The following is a 20,634-nucleotide window of genomic DNA, read 5'->3' as shown; positions in this document are numbered from 1 at the left end:
CCCCTTCTGCAAAGAAATCCTTCCTAATATCCAGTCTGACCCTGCCCTGGCGCAGCTTGAGGCCATTCCCTCTTGGCCTGGCGCTGGTTCCTTGGCTCAAGAGACTCCTCCCCCCTCTCTGCACCCTCCTTTCAGGGAGTTGGAGAGGGCCATGAGGTCTCCCCTCAGCCTCCTCTTCTCCAGACTAAACCCCCCCAGTTCCCTCAGCCGCTCCCCATCAGACCTGTGCTCCAGACCCTGCACCAGCTCCGTTGCCCTTCTCTGGACACGCTCGAGTCATTCAATGGCCTTTTTGCAGTGAGGGGCCCAAAGTTACTTTACGCCAGTCTGCATAACTCAGTGCAGAGTAAAGCGAACTGCTAACGTGTACAGGTGTCAGGCATGCAGGCACTCTCTCTCCAGGACCTGAACCACTGAAATCTATGGGGTTGGCACATGCACACGCAGAATTTGAGCCAGCCGGTCCCATCCCTATCCTGATGCCTACAGAGGTTAAAATCAGCACCTCAAACTCCTGCTCTGTGCCTCCCCTTCTTTCACAAGCATCCTCCTGTACTCCGACACCTCCAGGTCACAGCTGACCCGTGCTCCATGCGCCCCAAGCCAGGGCTGAACTGACAGATCGAGTGTCTCATTACCCCAGTGCTAACAGACGGGTTTATTTGGGTAGGACTGCGCTAAGTCTGTCTGTGCTAACAGACACCGCTGGTCCCTGCCACCCCAGCCTGGGACAAGCACAGCTCCAGCAATCCAGCACGCTGGGATTTCCCCAAGCTTTTTCACCCTGGACAGTCTTTCAGCTCCCGCCCCCACAGCTTGTGTCTTCAGACCAGCTGCAGGCCCACTCCAAGTCAGACAGAAGATTTCGGTTACATCATTTTCCTGGCTCTGTTCCCACCAGCCTCAACACAAGCCAAGAAGTTTTTCTATCAGTGGGAGGCTGAAAGCTCATTTAAGAACAGGGAGATCCTCTCACGGCGAGCCCAGGGCAGGCACGGGTGGAGACGTGGGAACGGACAGCCAGCTTTTACAGCTGTAAGAGGGGACTCCTGCAGAGGCTAAAGCAGGCAGAGATCTCATGATCCCCTCTGACATCAGCCCCCAGCACACTGATATTCCTATATTCCCACCCAGTTCACAGCTAGCAAAGAGACTCTTGTTGCAGGAGACATTTACTACCACACTGCCAGCCCGTTCAGCTCTCCGGAGCAGGCTGCTCACCGTATGGGTAGCCCCACGTGCTGTACTCTGGAGGCAAAATGAGCGAGCTGGCCGTGGGGACAGGCACCACGTTCCCCTCAGCATAGTAAGGGACAGTGGCTCCCGTTGACAGGCAAAGCGTGGGGTGGTTTGGGGAGCCCGTCTGCTCCGAGTCCACCCTTATCTCCTGGAAGCTCAGTCCTGGGGCGTAGCTGAACGGCTGCTGCTGGGAATGGCTTTTGGTGGGGATCGAGACATTGTCCATCGGGTGATAACCACTGGCAGCCTCCTCTTCCTCCGGGGGAGCACTGGGTACCACCGCAGACGGTATGTGCTGGATGGACCGGGAGGGGCTCAGCGGCACCCTGTTCACAGCAATGTTACCAATATAAATGGGGAGAGTAACCGAAACCTCTGGCGACTTGAGGGAAACCTGGAAGAAAAGGAAAAAACAGTGGCATCCTCTTCATTATACACTGCACCAGGAAGGTTCACCTGAAGCGAGGGCCACCTGCACCACACAGCTACAGAGTTCAGAGACTGAGCTCTACCCAGAAGGGAGCATGGAAGTTGCAGCACAGCCCACTGCAGCTCCCCAGCAGCACTGATCTACTCACTTGGATGTAGTAGTCGATATGTATGAGGCTACAGCCCTGCAGAATGGACTGGGGCAGTGCCGGAACGAGGATCTGCTCCTTCCATTCTGCATGTTTCCAGGCTTTCACTCCAGAGCCTTCCACCTCTGCGATGGTCCTCAGGTCGTAAATCCAGCGCTTGGATTTATAAGCCACTTTCTGTACAGACAGGAGAAAATACAGCTAGCAGAAACATTGCAGACAGTCTTCTGTCTCTCATAAACGTAAGTCAGGACACAAAACCACTCAACTGCTTTGTCAAATAAGCATGAGTACAAACCTAATGTGCATTAATATGAGCAGAGCAGAAATACCCATCATTATACGATAGACTGAGTTGGTATAAGCAAGACAAGATCTACCACCTCTTTCCCCAGGAAGGTAAAGAGAAATGGAGTTAGCAAGAGGTCTGGACTCCTCACTGCCACCTCCCAGCCACATGCAGCAGAGACGCACACTGGTGAGAACTGCCCCAGTTTCAGAGGCCTCACGGGGGTGGAGTACCAGCACAAGCCGAAGAATCACCCTTTCCGACGCTCACCTGGAGCAGACTGGCTACCACAGCCCCGGTGTCCCGGCCCGATTTGTTCTCTATGTCCGTGCGGAGCTGGATCGCTTGCCCCACGATGTACCCTTTCAGATCCGAGGTGGCAGTCAAGATAATGTTGCCACTTTTCACAAGCTTGTAGTTGAACTTCTTGGTGACTGACATAGTGTTGGGCTGCTGCAGGACAGCAAAGACAGAGACGTTGGCTCGAGAGAGTCAGAGCGCCTCCAGGAAAACACTCAGAGATTCAAAACAAACAAGCAGAAATATCTGGTCTAAGAGGATGCAAAGAACCAGCAACACAGCACTGCCGCAGACAACAGGTCTCACTTCTCCATCCCCCCAGTTTTGCTGTCCTCTTAGTCACTCTTCCCTCCAAAGCAAAGTCCCCAAACTCACGTCTCTACAAGAACCTAGTGCTATTGGCCAACACCTCTCTCTGCGTGCTGAAAATTCACCTAAATCTGTCAAAGCAGCGTGCAGAGGAGTCAAACATCACTTGGAGCAGGGCAGGACAAGGCAGGACAGATCAGGAGTCCTTGTCCTGATCTTGCACAGTCAGGATGTGCAGTCAGAGAGTTGTCCAACCACACAATTATTCCCCAGACAGCACACAGGACAAGGACAAGGGCTGCAGCCCTGGCGCTTCCCAGCCACGCTCCTCCTTGTTCTTACCTCGATGTCAGGGATGTCATTCAAGTTGAGAGGGCAGAGAACATAGAAGATCTTGTTGCACTTGTAGTCCTTGGAGAAGCGAGGTGTGTCTATCACAGCTTTCACCTGATGGAGGACCTTGCCAAAAGGGCCTTCAAATGATGTAGGAGCAGAGGCTGGAGCCAAGAGGGAAAGAAAAGGATCATAAGGCTGAGTCAGGCCAAGTGTTTCTGAACTGGAAGTATAGTCCTTTTAAACAGCTGTCCCCTTCACCTAAGGAGTTCTCCAAGTACTTGAGAGACAAAGCACATGGAGATTCCCCCAAAGCCGAACACTTAGGTCACTCAGAGACCTTGCTGCAACCTCCTTACAGAAGGGATCCTCTGCAGCCACAGGTGCAAGAGCAGAGATCCTCTCTCTGCGTGCGCTGTGTGCAGGACGGCTGGCTAGCCACAGGCCAGGACCCCTGCCCACACCCAGGGAGCTCGCAGGGTCACGCTTGGAGAGGCATCAGCGACAGCTCAGACCTGGCTTTGCACCACCACAGAAGGTACTCGCTTGTCTGAGCTGCTCTCCTGTCCGTGGCTGACCTTACGCTCTCTCTAGCGTCTCCGGGCCAAGCTGCCAGCCTGCTTCTGTCATCCGGCCCAAGTCCTGCTCAGCACAGCTCGAGAGGCTGCAAAAGCCAAGGCTTACGCAGAAGTGCCTTCAGCCATTTATCTGCATCATACCTGGCAGCAGAAACTGGAAGGGAAAGTTGTGCTCTCCAGCTGTCAGGACCCCTGCGGGAAACAAGAGTACAAGGTAAGTGTGACAGGCTGTTGCCTTGGAATGGTGTGATCTTCTGGAGAGCACGATCTTCTGGGGAGAGCGGCCACCACCTGGGGGACAGCACACAACCTGTTCAGCTGCCTACAGCCCACTGGGCAACTCCAGACCCGATGAGCAGCGTCTGAGTCAACAGGAGCATCTGCTGCCACCCACCTCTCCTTGGGATAGGAGATGTCTCCATTCCCAAGGACTGGTTCTACATTGAGATACCCTGAAAATATGGTAGTTTGGGGCAGGGTTTAAGGGATCCCAGTGCCATAGCAAGTGGTTAGCCCCAGACTATTGACACCAGGCATGGAGAAGGGATGCTGTATGTTTATCTTTTCTCAAGTAGGCTACAGCTGGGGAGAAGGTGAGAGAGCAGAGGCACTGTCTGAGGGTGGTAAGGAGTTCTGGTGGGCACCAAGCTGCCACAGCCTTAGCCACACACTAAGCCCCATGCGGACTGCACAGTGTTCAGAAGCTGGAACCAGAGGTCCATCTCCCAGGCCTGAATCCACTCCAGGTCCCAAGAAGGGACCTGAAATACTTCAGCCCGGCTGCTTAGACAACAGGAGGAAAAGATTTCCACAGTGTTAAAACCTAACACTGGTTTTCTTCAATCACATCCCACTCTACAACGGCAGCCTTGAGGGCACAGATCAGAGCCAAGACTCAGTGCACGGCTAAAACAGCTACAGACTCAGACTCCCCAAACCCACCCACCCTCCAGCACTTTTATCCAGATTCCAGATTCCCTCCCAGGGCAGCGTGACAGCTGAACTGGTCCCACAGTGTGATCCAGTAACATCAGGCAGCTCCCAAAGTTGCCTTCAGTAAGAAAAGCACTAAGGTTTATCCCCATTTGTTAAATATGTGTACACAGGAGAGGTTTTGTTTTAAAGTGGCAGTGCTAGGAGGAGACCTGGATACCTGTGAAATCAAGCTGTGTTTATTCTGCTTTGTAGGATCATTTCTGGAGGTACCAAGGCTCTAGATTTGGCTAGCTCTTTTGTTGATGCAAGACGGAGGAGACAGCTTGCCCGTTAGCAATATTGGCTCCGCAGAGCTGGCAGTAAAAGCCTTATTGTCAGGGGATTAAATGGATTACGTGACAGGGGGAGGTGGGGAAGAGAGAAGGGTGAATCCCCCCCACTGACACTGTGATCCAGGTAGGAGGCAGGGGAGGTGGCATTTGACTCGATGCACTCTTCACATCCCAAAAAGCTGCACCTCTGCCCCTCCGCTCGCTCAGCCAGCCCACGGGGACCTAAGGACACCCCAGCTGGCGTGCATCCCACCTGCAGTGCAAAGGCGGGCAGAATAAATAATATGACAAACATCCCATCACGTATCACTACAAAGGCAAGTCAGGAGAAAACTAAGAGATGTCTATTTATACACTTTGTCCTTACAGAGAGGAGACAGATTTGCTCATTCCCATCACCCCAGCCAGAACACCTCCCTGATCATTTCACTCCCCGTCCCCCAAATAAAACCGAATTATGTAGGCTAAACTGTAACACCCGCTCTTGTCGCCAGGTGGAGGCACAAAGCCAGTGACTGCCTTGGCTGCCAGGCCTGATGCCTTGCAGAGCTGGGACAGGCACTGAGGTGTGGGGGGCAGCTTCTCCTATTCCCTTCTTGGGAAGCCTCGCTCAGTTAAAGGCAGTAGCTTGAGATGTAGCAGGCACCTTTGCTTGCTGGTTCCAGGGTAAAGCCCGGCTAATATGAATGACTCTGCTAACCCAGTGCTTGTTTGCTGCTCCAAGGGTTTCTGCCTTTTACTGGGCACCATTCAATGTTGATCTTATACCCATTACCCTCACTTTTGCAAAGCAAATACATCAAGTCTCCCGTGCAGCTTCTGCATTGCAGTAAAGGGACTTGCTCCATCTGAAAGGGAGAGGGAGCAAGTCCTGTTACTGCAATGCAAAAGGAAGGGAGATGGGAGTCCCAGAGGGTAGCGGCCACTGAGTTTCCACCAAGACCTGGAGACTTTTCAACTGTCTGACCCATAGAGCCACAGATGAACGTGCAGACAGTGATTTCAAGTCTGCTAGGTACATGAAACTTCACAGCCTTTCCAGGACCCTTAGGAAGAGCGCACAGACTCCTCAAAGTGGAAGTCCCTCTTCTACATTAGAAGCAGCATGATCCAACAAGTTGTTTCGGTCAAGCTGCTGCCCAGCTCACATGCACCAACAGAAAACCGGGCTGGAACTGAACCTGTGAGCACTTCATGTTCACAGTTTCTAACCCCCTGCAGAAAACCAAGGGCCCTGAAGGACATTCCCAATGGCAGCACTGAGCAAGGCAATACAATCTCCCAGCAACATGATGGCCAGTATCACTTGCAGAGGATGTGGTTTGGCTGGCAGAGCCACCGCATGACTTGGTGGCACTGACGCAGTTTCCACACAGGTAGCCCAGTCTCTGAGTAAGTCACCAGATGAGAACTGCCCACAGGTCAGTGCAGACCACCCCAAACAGCTCAGACCAAGCCCAAGCACCCAGAGACCTGTCGGCTCCCAGCATACCCAGACTTGCTGTGACCCCACCTGGGGCAGGGAGCAGCCTGCAAGCCCCTCCTGCAGCTCCTGCCTGCAACAAGCTGCCCACAAGGGCTGGAAAACGCTGTTCCTGCTCTTCACAGCCAGTGAGGAGTTCCAAGATGAGCTACCCCAGGCTGAAGTTGCACCCCATAGCAGCTTACATGGACCAAAGCCATCGCAGCAGTGCTTGGCTCGTGGCCACAAGAGCCCAGACCTCAGTCCTGCACCTAGCAGGAAGCCAGGGAAACAGTGAGCTCTATTCTCCACTCCATTAAGTGGAGAGATGCTGCAGGCAATTAGCAGTAGCTCTTGTTTTCAGACCTGCTTCTTCCAGCCCACACCTTCCTTCCCCCAAAGAGAAAGAAGCATCTTTATGCCAGCCCTGAGATCCTCCACATAGAGGGAATTTTCCAGCAGGCTGGACCAAGCACCCAGGTCCTACCCACAGGGGCAGATGCCACCCACCATATGCAGCTTCATTTTGTAGCACGGCTAACGAACAGCCGGCTGCTCACCGAGCCCCAGCTTCCAGCTGAACACCTGCACTTCTTGCCCTTATGGCAAGCACGGAAGCTCTCTGCGCAGGTGGAGGGGCTATGATGGGTGGCAGCACCCTCAGTCCTGCGTCTGGCTGGAGCCCCCAGTCATGGCTGTAGGCACCCTTGGCAGCCCGGAGTGGGCATTTTGAGAAGTCTGCTGGCACAGAAAGCAGAAGGGGTGTTGGAATTCAGTGCCAGAGCTATTTCAGAGACAACGGTGAATAAAAATAAGATGAAGAAAAACAGGTGATCCTGACCAAGATGGGAGACTCCTGTGAAAGCACAGGCATGATCCAGAGTGCATGGCAGAGCGACAAGGCAGCAGAGACTGCAGGGAAGCTTGAGTCCTGCCTGCCTCCTGCTGCGGGCAGGAGGAGAGGCAGGTATTTAGCAGTAACCCCACACCGAGCTGCTTCCTGGGCTCCTGCTTGCCTCTCCTGGCAGAAGCTCCTCCATCACGGACACAGTGGAGGCTCTGTGTCCGATTTGCCTGGGATTACAAAGCCATTTTGGTCTTTTGCCACATGTCTGGTGCCTTTGGCAGGTGGAAGGTTGGCGAGTCCCAAGCTGAGTCCTCCCTTACAGTGGGAAGGGAGGTGGCAACTACTTTTAAACTCTCCAGCTGGCAAATCTGCTCCTAAAGGCTCAGTTTCCATTTCCAAATGCTGACTAGTCTTGCTATAATGGGGAAAATCTGCAATTTCCCTTGTCCCAACCACCCTGTGAGCACAGGCAGGGCACAGTCTGACCTTGTGCCAACACCCAGGTACCTCTCACATGGAAAACAGCAGCAAAAGGCACCTCGGCTCCCCGGGAGGGACACTTGCAGTGCTCACCCATCTCGCCCAGCCACTGCGATGGCAGAACAGGGCGATGTGTGCCCTGCTAGCCACGCACATGCCTTGGATAGATCCCCAGATCGTGGCATCGTGCACAGCATGCAGAGCTGTTCCGCCTGCCCAGCTGCATCTGCTGTGCAACTCCAGCACCCAAGCAGCAAGAGGGACACAAAGCCCATGGGAAGGCATTCATAGCCCCTATCCCTCCAGCCCTGAGAGCTGCAAGTAAAGATCCAAGACATTTAATGTGCTAATTTCACTTGCAAATTGACTTTGCAACGGAGACGGTTGCTGGCAGCAGCAGAGGTGAGAAGATTTCCTGACGGCCACCCCGACATGCAGATACCTGGGAGGAGCAGCCCTGAAAGCTCCTTTCTGAGCTGCTCCTGAACCAGCAGCTTTGCCAAAGCAAGCCGCAGCCTGTGCCCGGGTGAGAGCAGGTCAGCAGGAGTTCAGCATCTCTCGAGGGGTCTCCGACAGCCCCACGCAGCAGGCTGCAATGCTCCAGGGCAGCTTGCAAACGCACTGCGAGGGGAAAGGGCTGTGCAAGCCACCGCAGCACGCTGAGCCATTACCTCCCCATTCCCAGAAGTCTGAACAAAGGCCACAGTCAGCTCGGCGCAAAAAAGCTTTTCCTGAAGTTTACACACAGCTAAAAATACCCTGAGAAAGTCATCAGGCGGCAGAGGCAGCTGGATTAGCAGGGTTCTGTGTTAGGGCCATACCTGCAGCAGCCTCTCCTCCAGATAGGAGCCGAGCCAGCAGAGATCAGCCACCCCCACACGGCTTTTGGAAACATCCTCCCTAAAAATTCCTGGAGGGAAAGGAGCTGCTGCCCCAGACAGCCTGGGAAAAAAACCAAACCCAGACAACGGGAGCAACAACAACACACTTAACAGTGCGGAAGAGTCATCTTACAGTGCAAAGCAGAGAGTGACCTTGGCGATTTCCCTGAATCCGGTGGAGATTTGTCTGGAAGCAAACGGACTCTCCCATTCACAGCTCAGTCGCTCCCCTCCGCTCCACACTGGGACAGAGGGACAGGGGGTTGTTCGCTTGTACCAGCGGGCGTGGAGGAGGCCTGGGAGGACTCATCGTGTGCAGAAAGGAACTGCCTTGATCCAGAAGGCTGAAGCTGAGTCCTCTGCTGGGTCCCCAGGAGGTAACCTGGTGACACAGCCAGGCCCAGGTGGGGCTCCCCTGCACGATCAGAGCCTGCAGAGCATCACCAGTGATGGGGAGCACAGCCCCAAGCCCAGCTCTGCGTGACACAACAGGCCTCAGTGCCGCAGCACCATCCCACAGCACTTGGGGCATCTGTGGTCACACTGATGTGCAGTGGAGGGACAGAAATTAATGGGTTTTCCTCAGAGTTGTATGGGGTTCCCATGCAAAGCTCAAGCTGACCGTGCCCTGAGCCCACCCAGGTGCTGGAGGCACCGTTCTCTCCCTCCAGACAGCCCTGCTTTGATCCACCAAAGTTTCCTCATGCTCACTGCAAACCAGCACGCCACTGCACAACCACATGGGAAAACATGACACCATCGTAACCGTGTGTGGGTGAAATGACCACACATCTGTATTTACACTGCTAAATGATCCAAGTAGAGCTTACTCCGCCACAGCTCAGGTGCTGAAAGGGTCTGGACTCTCTTCCAAGCAGTGCAGCTTCCCTGGCCGGTGCTGCCAGGCCCCTGCCCAGGCGGATCCAAAAGCCAGAGGAAGTGACCAGCCCTTCGAAGCCATCATCCCTCTGAGAGCAAGGGGAAGCTGCCTGCCCACACCCTGCCCTGCCAGCCGAGGGCTGGGAAAGGTCCTCTGGCAGCCTCTGCCCCAGCATGAGAGCAGGGCAGGGCTGGGGTTCAGGAGGAACCAACCACACACCAACAAGGACACTGAGCCCTACCTGCTGTATCCTGCCTGGGCTTCCCAGGGCTGTTCTGCAGCTTTCTGGGTTAGTGGCCCATGTGAACAGGCCAGTCTTACAGTACTGGTGGGGCCAGATCTGCCTGGGCTGCACACTCAAACCAGTGCCACCACAGGGACATCTGCCAAAGGCCTCCTCTCAGGCTGGCTCCCCCAGCCCCAGCGCTGCCATCCCAGGGCAGCTGGAAGCCACAGGCAGTCACAGCCGTCTCTCCCCAAGACTGACCTCCACCACGACAAAGCCAGGACCTCCGGGTTGGTGCCAGCTGGGGAAGGCACTGGAGAGAAGCCAGAAGAGGGTTGGGAGATCCCTTGGTCACTGATGCACAAACACGACAGACTCAGCCGAGCCTTATTACTCACCCATGTGAGATCTCACACTCTGGTGCACTGGGAGAGACAGCCCAGACGTCTGAGCACACAGCAGGCAACCGCAGTGCCCGGTACAACACACCCCTCTGCCTTGCCAGGCTTCATCCACAGCTAGACTAGGGTGAGAAAGATGAGTATTCTGCGCATTGCTCCCTTCGTCTCCCAAAGAGGAGGCCGCTATTTGCTCAGCAGCCACAACTAGGAGCCTGGAAGGTGTCCCTGCACCCCAGGCACAGGAGCTGGGGCGCAGCCAAAATGGGGCTCCTGCCCCAACCTCCAGCTCTCCCAGCCAGTACCCGCCAAGCAGACAGCACTGGCTCTGCTCCCTCCTGCTGCACACGTGGATGCTAGAGCAGGAACAAGCTGTGCCTTTGGAGTACACATATTTTTTTTGGTTCTTCTAGTAGAGGAACAGCAGGCCAGGCCATATGGCAATTTCTCTCTGGCTACTTAGTGAGTGATGCATTAACTGTCCTGGCCAACTCATGTAGTACGGAAAGGTACCCAGTGCCTGCTGGTTCCCCGCCATCACTTGTAGCAATATAGTCTTCCTGCTGCCTAAAATCAGCCCTCCCTTTCCCCTGTGGAAGGAGAGCTCCTCCGAAGGTGCTGAGTTAGACTGGTATCAGTGCTGCTGATGCACAGTTTGGGTACCCTCCTCTCCAGGCAGAGAGCAGGAAAGGAGCAGGTTTGTGTTTTCCACTTTCAGGTGGAGAAACAGGCAGCCCTGCCTCTGTACTGTGCTACAGGACACCGATTCCCCAGCTGCCAGAAGAACCATCACTCTCAGTGCAGCCCTGGCAGCCAGCACCCTCCTCACCCCTGCCTCGTCCACCTTCACAGCCCAGGAAATTGAATATTAGACATAAGCAAGAAGGTCAGAGCTCTTCTAGCTCGCAGGAGGCTGTATCAGAGACATCAGATGGGAAGCATTAATTTTGCACTTCAGACGATGCCAGGCCATTGCAACTTTAGCGTGAAGACTCCAACTCAGTCTCTGGTGGATTAAGCTAATACATGGCATCACAAACTGCAGCAAATTAGGGTAAATGCACACATTTGCTGGTGCCATCCCTGGAGCAGACACGGGTGCCTCAGAGGGAGCAGCCGACAGCCAGAAGAGCGACCTGCCAGCAAGCACAGTCAGGGAACGACTTGGTGTTTAGCTCAGCTGAGTTTTGCTCGAATGAGAGCTCTCGTGGTACCGAGCAGCACTTCAGCCGAGCAGAGCAGCCGTACAGCAGCGAGGGAGCGCAGTCCCCAGCAGGCTCCAAGCTCCTGTTCAAAGCAGCAACTCACACTGGATTTGTGCGCACACAAACACACAGTAGGAACAACCTCTAGAACTCTGACATGGTTAATGCTGCTGAGATAAACCCTTCTGTAACACAGAAGGTAAAGAGAAAGGAAGAAAATACACCAGAAAGCCCAGCACTGAGGCTAGGGCTCCACCGCTCATAAATCTCTGTCAGCAGTTTTCAGTGACATTTTCAATGAATTAGCAGGATCTGGCAGTACAGCAATGCTGCAAAAAACCTCTGAGGATTAACAGTGATCTATTGAGGCAAGAAATTGGGAAGTGCTGAGGAAGTTGCTGTGACCCAAGGCAATTGCAACTCCTTCCATGTGGTTTTCCTGGGCTGAACCTTCAGTTACTACTCCTGAACCCAGCAGCACAGTGTGACCACGAGCTGGCACCAGCCCATCCTGAATGGCTCACCACTGCCCACGGGCACCCTCCTGCTCTCACCTGGCCAGGGGCTGTTCAGGAGCATCACCTGCTGCTTTGCTACCTCCTGCTCACACAGAGACTCCTCAGCACAGAACAAGAGACGTAAGTCGGTGCCTGCTTTGTCAGGTCACTAACCTTTTTTAATTCAGCTGGAAGACAGGATTGTCACCCTGTGCCAACTGTTGACCATGAAGGTGTTGTGCCAGGCCAGCAGAGAACCACCGCAGGGAAGAGGTGATGCACAACTGCCCCTTTTTAGCAATTTGTGCAAGAAATCTGCCAGCAAAGGAAGCACGTGGAGCAGCCAGGAATTCCCTGCAGTGCCTTCTAGCTAACTAACAACCTGCCAAAAGTAAGGTCAGCTGGAAATTACAGCCAGATCCCTGCACGGGTTCAACTCAGGTACAAGCAGGATTTAAAGAGAATGAAAAAACTAAAAGTCTACCTTTGCATGCACAACCCATCCACAAGGTAAGAGCTGTGTGTGCAGTCAGAGATATAGGGTGTCCAAAGAAAACAGCCCCATGTGGGTACAGGCACATGATGGACCTGCTCCTCTCCAGCTGAATAAGGCCAGAGCTGCAGCAGGGGAGGGGGAGAGGAGCGGGGCCCTCCAGAGCTGAATTACTCCATTATATTGGATCAAGAGAAGCATCTCTCTGTCCAAGAGCAGCGGGTACAAGCAGTGCTATTTTGTACTCGCTGCAACTGGTGTACTCGATCTCCTGCACTGCTGACACCTACAGAAACCCAACACCCCCCACACTTGCAAGGTTCCCCCACCCCTACTGCATTGCTTTGCAAAAAGAGAACCTAAGAAAAACCAGCACCAGGGAGCAGTCAAAGTCCAAGTCAAACTCACACCAAGTGAGAAAAGCAAATCCCCCCTTGGCCTTCCCTCCAGGATGCAAATAACAAGCCTCCTGCGAGAGCCACCCATGGGCCGAGCAACCTCCTGGACGCTGAGCTGTGTCCTCCAGCAAACAGAGCAGAGAGAGGCTCCAGACCAGCTGGTACGCTCAGCACTTTCCAGCAGCTTTTACATAAAGAGCCCGAGTTCATTGAACTACTGGCCTGTGTGTTATTGCCAACGCTGCGGCACAGGCCCCGCACATCCCCCAGCAGCTCACGGGTGCCCGCTGCCTCCAGTTTGCTGCTCGGCCCTGGCCAGTCCCAGCAAGAGGCTTTCCCAGAGCATGGATGCTGCACTGCTCGAGCGGGGACAAGCACCGCGCCAGCACAGGCACAGCAGGGTCCTCTGCAGCAAAAACACCGGCTACCAACCTGCGGATGCTCCAGGGGCAAAGCTGAGCCCTCCACACCCTGGATGCTGCTTCGATAGGGGGTGAGAAGGGAAATTAAGGATGAGGCCAGTGCCTTAAATAAGTGCCATATGCTGTGAAGCAGGCATCTGGGTTATTTCAGGGCCTGCCTCCTTTCTCATACAACATACACCCTTAAAAAAACCCACAACCAAACAGCGTGTAATACAAGCAACAGCTAATGCTACAGAGGACACACTGCCTCCTCACTGACTTCAATGCAAACGTGTGTGGGTGGAGAAGTGCGGAGTTGCTCTTGGATGCTTAAAGAGCAATCCAAACCTCGATAGTTTTGCAAGCCTCCTCTCCCCTTCCCCCCACGTGTCCTCAAAGAGCACAGCTCGCTGTTTTTTAAAGTTACTGCTCAGGATGTGGGAAGGGAGAGCACGAGGCGGGTTGTTTTTCAGGCTGAGCCTGCCTCCCTGCACCGTCCCCCCAGATGCCTGCACTGCTGAGGTCCTGCCGGAACACGAGCCGCTCGCCAGGGACCCGCAAGACGGAGACACCTTGGCTGTGCAGCCTTGGGGACACCAGGGATCCTCCCTCAACCCGAGCTGACACTACGAGGCTGGATAAGACCTCTGCGAGAGCGCTGGGGAGGGTGCCAGTGGGGAGCCTGGCATCACCCTCTCCCCCAGGGCACAGCTCCCCCCGTACAGCAGGGACAGGCTGCTCCCCCTTGCTTTGCTTCTATTTTTTGACATACAGGTTCAAGAAGGAGAGGTAACAGCATTGCTGTAAGGGGAGGGGAACTCAGGAATATAAAGAGTCCTCCGAGGCAGAAGCAAATTCCTCCCCTTCCTCCATTCATATTCCATTTGTGCTGCTAGGAGGTGACATCCCCCTTTGTGGATTAGATGCTCCTGCAGCACTGCAGAAAGGCAGCCCCCCCACCTGAACACGGGGCCTCCCACATCCCTGCCCTCCGCCCTCCCTCCTGCTGTTTGCTTTTCAGGGCATGAGAAGGAAGGTGGGCACAGCCAGCCCTCACCTGAAAAACAGGCACGTATTCACCCCAGGGAGTTTCTGCATGTTTTTACGCACGTGACAGGACCATTCCATACGCCACCGCAGTACTTGTCCGCAGCGGCAGTAACCTTTGCTCATGGCACTCGCTGCTTTTCGCCTGCGACTGGCCAACACTGGCCAGGGAAGGAGTCACACGCTGGTGGTGCAGGCCGGTGGCAGGGCTGGCCCAGTGCTCCTTTGGGGGTCCTTGCTCGGGAATGCTTCTGACTCCCGTAACTCACCCACACCCTGGGCTCCTGCCATCACCCATCAGAAAGCGTGGCCCAGCTCAACGCCCCATGTCCCAAGAGCACAAGACTGCCTCAGTTTCCCCTCCCAGCCGGGTGTCAGACCTGCAGGAGGCACCCCAGGGAGCACCCACGAGCACTGGGTGTGCCCCCTCAGAGGCAGCTGCACCCCAAACTGCTTTACTGCCAGACCCTGGAGCAGCCCGTCCCTGCCAAACGCTCTTGGCCAGAGTCGCCGGGAAAGGGACAGCTCTGCTCTGAGCAGAGCAGACACCAAGGGACGGCCTGTCTGTCTGAAGCTCCTTCATGCTCCGTTCAGGAAAGGCCGGGGCAGCTGAGAGCTATTCCTGGTGAGCCTAAAAACGCCGTGGCTGAGTCAGCGTTGAGGTCCTGCCCTGCTGCTCGTGTCCACGAAGCCATTGCACGACTCCTTAGCAAACCCCCAGCCGCTGCCTCGCTGCAGGGCTGTGCTGTGCCAGGACGCGGTGCTGCCAGCGGCACCATCGAAGGAGGCAGAGACACGGACAGGCAGAGACAGGCACGCGCGGAGGCAGTCACAGAGAAGCAGCCCAGCTTCCCCGCTGCTCCGCTGGCCCGGACATGCATCAATGTCATGGCGAGGGCTGCGACAGCAGACAGTTATCTCGCTTCCCCGCGCCGCAGGCTGGAGTGGTGCCAGCGCCCAGGGCTTTTGTTTCCATATCCGCACAGGCCAGCGCAGCAATTGCAAGGGACAGTTTCAAAGCTGTCTCAGGTCCTGCCCTCTCCCACCCACGTCCCATTGCTCACTCCTCTGCATCCTCGGGGCATGGGGCAAACATGGCAAGTCCAGGACAGTAACTCCTGAGCTTGTACCAGTCGGACAAAGAGCAAATGCCCCACGAGCGCTGCCCTTGGCTGGGATCCCATGCACAGGGACTGCCCGCCCTCCGTTCTGCGTCCCTGCAGCTGGGAGCCAGAGGCTGAGAGCTCCCAGCGGTTGTGTCCACTTTGACACAAAAAGCAGAAGAGCATAGCTCAGTGACTGTAAGTACCTGGCATGCTGCTCCAGACTGATTGCTGGTAGCTGGGACCAGGCTTTTTCCTGTAATAGCACAGTAGCTTTGCAAGACAGAACAGCAATGGAACCACAACACACCTCAGCTTTTGAGCGCAGGACTCTACAGCGCTACAGGACAGATTCTCCCTTCAATCCATTACACCTCTGACACAAGTCATGCACTACCATTTCTCGCCTTCCTTGCCTGAAGCTGCAGTAGCTCTGGAAGCCTTCAGCTGGCCTCTTTTGTCCCCATCACACTCCAGGCACGCAGCTGGGCAGCTGCCAGCTCCAACACCGGCTCCATCGCAGAGCAAGTAGCCCAGCCCTGCCACCCCAGACCCAGGCAACTGCTCAAGTCTCGGGCTGGCAGAGTCTGCAATACCAGCAGTTGACAGATAGCAGCACTGCACTGAGCAAGGTACAAGAGTCTGGGTCCCAGAAAATTAAGAGCCAAAAAAAAGACTAGGGCTTTCCACGAACAGTTTAAGAGCTGGGAAACCAAATTTTGGACGTCTTTGGAATACAGGCCTTCAAAGGGACATGTCAGAAAGCACGTAGCCATCAATGCATTTTCCTTCCATCCCTCCCAGTCTACACTGGTCCTAGTTGTCAAGGGGATGGCTCCCAAGGGCAATCTCACAAAAACTGACTGCCAAAGCAGGTATCAAATTCTCCCAGGGGCTACAAAACCAACAAACAGCACACCCACCTCTTCCCACTCCTGTCTCCTGGTTGGCTTTTGCCACTGCTCAGCAGCTTCACCAGGACAGAACCAACCACAATATCACAGCTCTCCCTTGAATCATTAAATATTAGAAACAGAAGTTGGAAGGTGCATTTTTTTAGTGCATTTGAAGGTTTAAACCTCTCCAGAAGTCCACAATCGTTCATAGCTTCCAACTCCCAACTCATCTAAGCTCAACAGCCTGCAGCACCTTATAAAGCCTCTGGGATTTTGCTACCCCAACATTCACAGCTGGGCTCTCTGGCTGCGCTCAGTGCCGCATCCAAAATCAGGCAGAAACATTCCTCACTGCCCTCCCAGGCAGTTTACCTCCAACTGCAGCCCCTGGGCTATGAGCCAAGCCAAGAGGCGAGCCAGACAGCTGTCTCCCTTCTCTGGGACCAGAGAGCAAGCAGTGCTCTTGCCAGTTGCTGCGTGGATGAGGTCAGTCTCCCCTTGACGCTAAAAGCTCTGCTTGAAAAATTGCTGAGCTAGCAGAAAGTGCCACTTCAGTTTTACCCATTTCCTGTTATAAGATAAAACAGCATCAGAGGGCTGAGCTCCTGCCACCCTGGGCTTTTGCCATGTTACAGTTACAGCTACAGCCACTGCCTTCAGCAGGTGAATACTAGCACATCTTGATTTCAACAGGAGCCAGGGCACAGCATGAATTATTTGTAGTAAGGCTGACCTATTTAACAGCAGAAAGACAGCATTCATTCGAGCCCAGATTCCCCAGAGGCTGCTGGTGTCACTTTACCCCACAGGATAATACAACCCACTGCTATCTCTGGGCATCTTGGCTTGCTGGGGGTGTGGGGGTAATTGTCCTAGGCTGTCCCTGCCATGCTCTCAATGTGACACTTCCACATCCCTTTCCGTGTAAACTACTCCTGGCCTGCAACTGGCTTCTACTGACCAGCTTTGATCAGTGTTTTGTGACCGTCATAGACAACACACATCGGAAGTGGAGCGGAGTGAACCCACAGGGCCTTGAAATGGCAAAGTCGCTGCTGGCAGCTCCATTTCAGGCAGACCAGGGCCAGAGGATGCAAGCAGTGTTTGCAGGGTGGCTGCCAAGTTCTGCAGCTATTCAGGATGCCTCTCTGCACAGCCCCTTCTAAGCTCTTGTAGTCTCTAATATTGGCTCCCATCCTCTGTGCACGGGCCAAGGCAGCCTGTGAAGGGGTATTTCACATCAAGAAGATGCTGAAGTCTTGGTGATACATTTCTGTAGACCATCTCAATCACAGAACTCCACCATGTCTCTGTGGAACTTACCTTTGTCTGCCAGAGACAGCGTGCTGTTAAAGTACTGCTCCTCCACAGTCCATGCTGTGTCATTGATCTTGTTAGACACCCCACAGGTTCCAATGCAGCTCACCTTGATGGCTGTTGAGAGAAAGCACACACGTAAGCACTGAGAGAAAGCAAAACCTCATGCTCAGACTCGCTTCATGTACTGTATGTGGACTTGTGCAGGAGCAGTGCCTCATGAAAACACAACAGGGTGGAAAAACAGAGCAAAGGAATCAGGTCATGCTTTCATTTCAGAAATACATTTTGCCCTTACTCTCAGCACTACTGCACACTCCCTGCTACCCCAGTGCTATTCCCAGAAGTCCTCAAGCTGGCCTCCTTGCACTGTGAAAGCCTAAACAGCAGTGATTTCAGCTCCCTGAGAGGTAACTCTCTCTCTAGTTTTCTCCCAAATGAAGCAATATCCCCTCCCAATATGTGCCTCAGCACTCAGGCTGGCAGCAGAGATGTTCTCCAATACGCTCAGGTGTCCCTGTCCAGACAGGGATGAGTGGCCGAGGGCTCTGCTGCCTCCCACCCCACAAGGAGCCAGGCATCCCACCATCCCTGGGAGTAGAGACAGGTCCGACACAAGCCCGTGAGCCAGCTGAACAAGGTGTATAGCCCTGTCTGCAGCAGCAGCAGAGTGCTGGACCCCCCAGGGCAGCCTGAATGAGCTCTGCTGCTGCTTGAGTTCACAGCCAGCCACCCTCACAGGACACCCCCAGCGCCTGGGAGCCTGCTCCCATGTCCCGGGGTCAGTCTCTGCTTCAAAGGATTGCAGCAGAAGCACTTTGCCCACTAACGCTTGTCCTGGATCAGGACCTCCGATCACCTCGATAAGCATGTTTCTACTCAGCAGCCAGACACCACTTCAAGTGAGTGGGTTCCTCCTGCTAGAGACACAGGGCTCACAGCAAAGCCACACAGCAAGGTCTGGAGGCACTGGAGATGCTATCTGACCCTCCCAAAGCAAGGAGAGTAATTTAAACTGTGTTTGTGCCGCGCCTTGGGAAAATTACCCCAGAGCTCACCCTGCAGCACAGCTTCCACAAGAGCTACATGCCTTTCAGAAGAGCTACCCACAAGACATTTTCAGTTAGTCTTGGCCAATTCACAGCAGGTTGAAATCAAGCTCTGATGTCAACACTGGACAGACACAGCCAGACAAACGTGACAGACTGCCCTTGCTGCACAGCAGGAGACGATCTGCGGTGCTACCCTCATGCAGGGAGGATGCAGGCAGACCTATCGCAGCACAAACTGGGCCTTCAGGGTTGTCCCAGCCTGAACATCGCGTCCTGATTCTCACCAGTTTTGCAACAGCTTTAATGGATCCCACAAAAATCCCTCACCAGATTGGCCAGGTGAATAGTTCTGCTGGCAGGAAGGTGGCAGGAACTACCAGACACTTCCTCCATTTCACCCATCTGCTCTCCTGTATTCAAGCCATGTCTCACAGGAAGCATCTCCCTGGGAGGCAGGTGACCAATCTGAGTTGGCTTAAGAGCTCTCCCCCACTACACACACTCCAAAGCTTTCTCAGCCATGCTGATCTCACCACCTCCACCCACCTACCCAAACAATGAGGGCTGCAAGTGATGCTGCTTGCAACCACCTCAAACAGCTCCCCAGAGCACCTGCGTGGCCAGAGTGACCTTGTCCTCCACGCTGACTCAAGACAGGGTGGAAAGAAACCCAAATCCAGCCCTCTCTGCAGGGAAAATGCATAGTTCTTACCCCAGGCCCCTTACCAGTGCTCTGCAACAGGCATGCAGGTGGAATGGGCTCCTCAGGGCTCAACGTCTCTAATCCCACAACAAAGAACACTTCCCCCACCAGATCTGCTACCACACCTTCACAGCCTGATCATGACTTTGAACACCAGAGCCTGTTGCAGGCAAAGTGCTGTTTTATACTCAAGGGCAAAGGATAAGCAGCTCCAGAGGCCAATTCTCATTAACCAAACATAACAGAGCATCAAGACTGACACGTTAGCTTGGTTGTTTGTGTCTGTGATTTGCACTGGCACTTCCAAGGCAGGGGAAGAACAGGAGAGCATGGCCTGCGATGGGAGCTGCCCACACCACGGCACCCAGCATGCCTGGTTGGAGCAGACACAAGACCCCTCCCAAAGCAAACCATCACTCCAAACTCCCCTGCACGCCCCCAGGTGACATCCAATTCTTTTTTTTGCCAGATGGCAGAGTCAAAACCACGTCAGGGTTTCAGCATCAGAAGGAGCAGTGAGCGGTTTTAGCAGGGTGGCATCCTGCATACCCACACACTGGTTCCAGCTCTCATGCTCCCACCTCGGGCATACTGCCACGTCTCTGGGCTCACGACGAGCCTGTCCCGCTCTGAGTGAGCCCAAATAACTCAGATGGCTTAAGTCAAACCAAGCTCAGACTCAACCACTCCACTCCCACATTTTCACACAGGAGATGCAAGTGAGAAAAGCCCAACAAAGAACCGGAGGACATTCACATCCTTCAGGAGCAACAGCCCCTGAACAGGCTCCCCCTCAGCCTCCCTTCACCACAGAAGTTTATAGATCACCACCATCTGTTGCAACGCCCAGATAAGGGGATGACGGTCTTTAATTCAAGCCTGCTTGCTGCATTGCGGTGCTGAAGCACTCCTGTTCCTGGGAGGCAGGTGGGTGGGCATGTTCAAGCACATACACGTTATGGCCCATCTCCCTTCCCACAGCAGGCAAGAGACTCAGCAACCAAAGGCAGTGGGTTTGCAGCCTGCCAGTCAGAGCCAACCCTTGGCTGGTGGTCCCTGCTGTGATGGTGGACCCCCCCTCACAGCCGACCATTAGGGCTAAAGTCAGACTCTGTCTAGAATTCTCACTGCAGCTAGCTAAGGAGTTCTCCAGAACTCGCAGGCACAGGAGCTGTCAGCTCCAGGGCTTCTCAATTAACCACCGACATCCCAAACTGGCGTGGTTGCAGCCAGCCTGTGCCCACAGAGGAGGGATGGTTCCTGGAGGGAGAGCTCCAGGGCACTCAGGGGTCCCAGTCCTGCGTCCCCACCGAGGGCAGCCCTCTCCAGCCACGTTCCTGACCATCACACACCCTGGGGCTGCCATTCCAGGTGCATGAGGGCAACCGAAGGAGCAGAAAGCAACATTTCAAGCTGAAAACCTTGAAGACAACTTCACAGCTATGGAGAAA

The 20,634-nt window shown here is 54.4% G+C and overlaps 1 protein-coding gene across 1 annotated transcript in view; it reads right to left on the bottom strand.

The window, feature by feature from the left end:
• Positions 1 to 20,634, bottom strand: part of ARRDC1 (arrestin domain containing 1) — a 39,801-nt gene that overhangs the window by 4,765 nt on the left and 14,402 nt on the right. Inside the window, exons 2-7 of the mRNA XM_074846259.1 lie at positions 17,435 to 17,545; positions 3,768 to 3,818; positions 3,058 to 3,212; positions 2,377 to 2,559; positions 1,818 to 1,994; positions 1,222 to 1,633 (exon numbers count right to left, since the gene is read on the bottom strand). Coding sequence (XP_074702360.1) covers positions 1,222 to 1,633; positions 1,818 to 1,994; positions 2,377 to 2,559; positions 3,058 to 3,212; positions 3,768 to 3,818; positions 17,435 to 17,545 — 1,089 coding nt within the window. The remainder of the gene's footprint in view (positions 1 to 1,221; positions 1,634 to 1,817; positions 1,995 to 2,376; positions 2,560 to 3,057; positions 3,213 to 3,767; positions 3,819 to 17,434; positions 17,546 to 20,634) is intronic.

This window comes from Strix aluco, chromosome 20 (assembly GCF_031877795.1).
Source record: "Strix aluco isolate bStrAlu1 chromosome 20, bStrAlu1.hap1, whole genome shotgun sequence".
In the NCBI taxonomy this organism is placed as follows: domain Eukaryota; kingdom Metazoa; phylum Chordata; class Aves; order Strigiformes; family Strigidae; genus Strix; species Strix aluco.
This window is presented reverse-complemented; position numbering and strand designations above follow the sequence as displayed.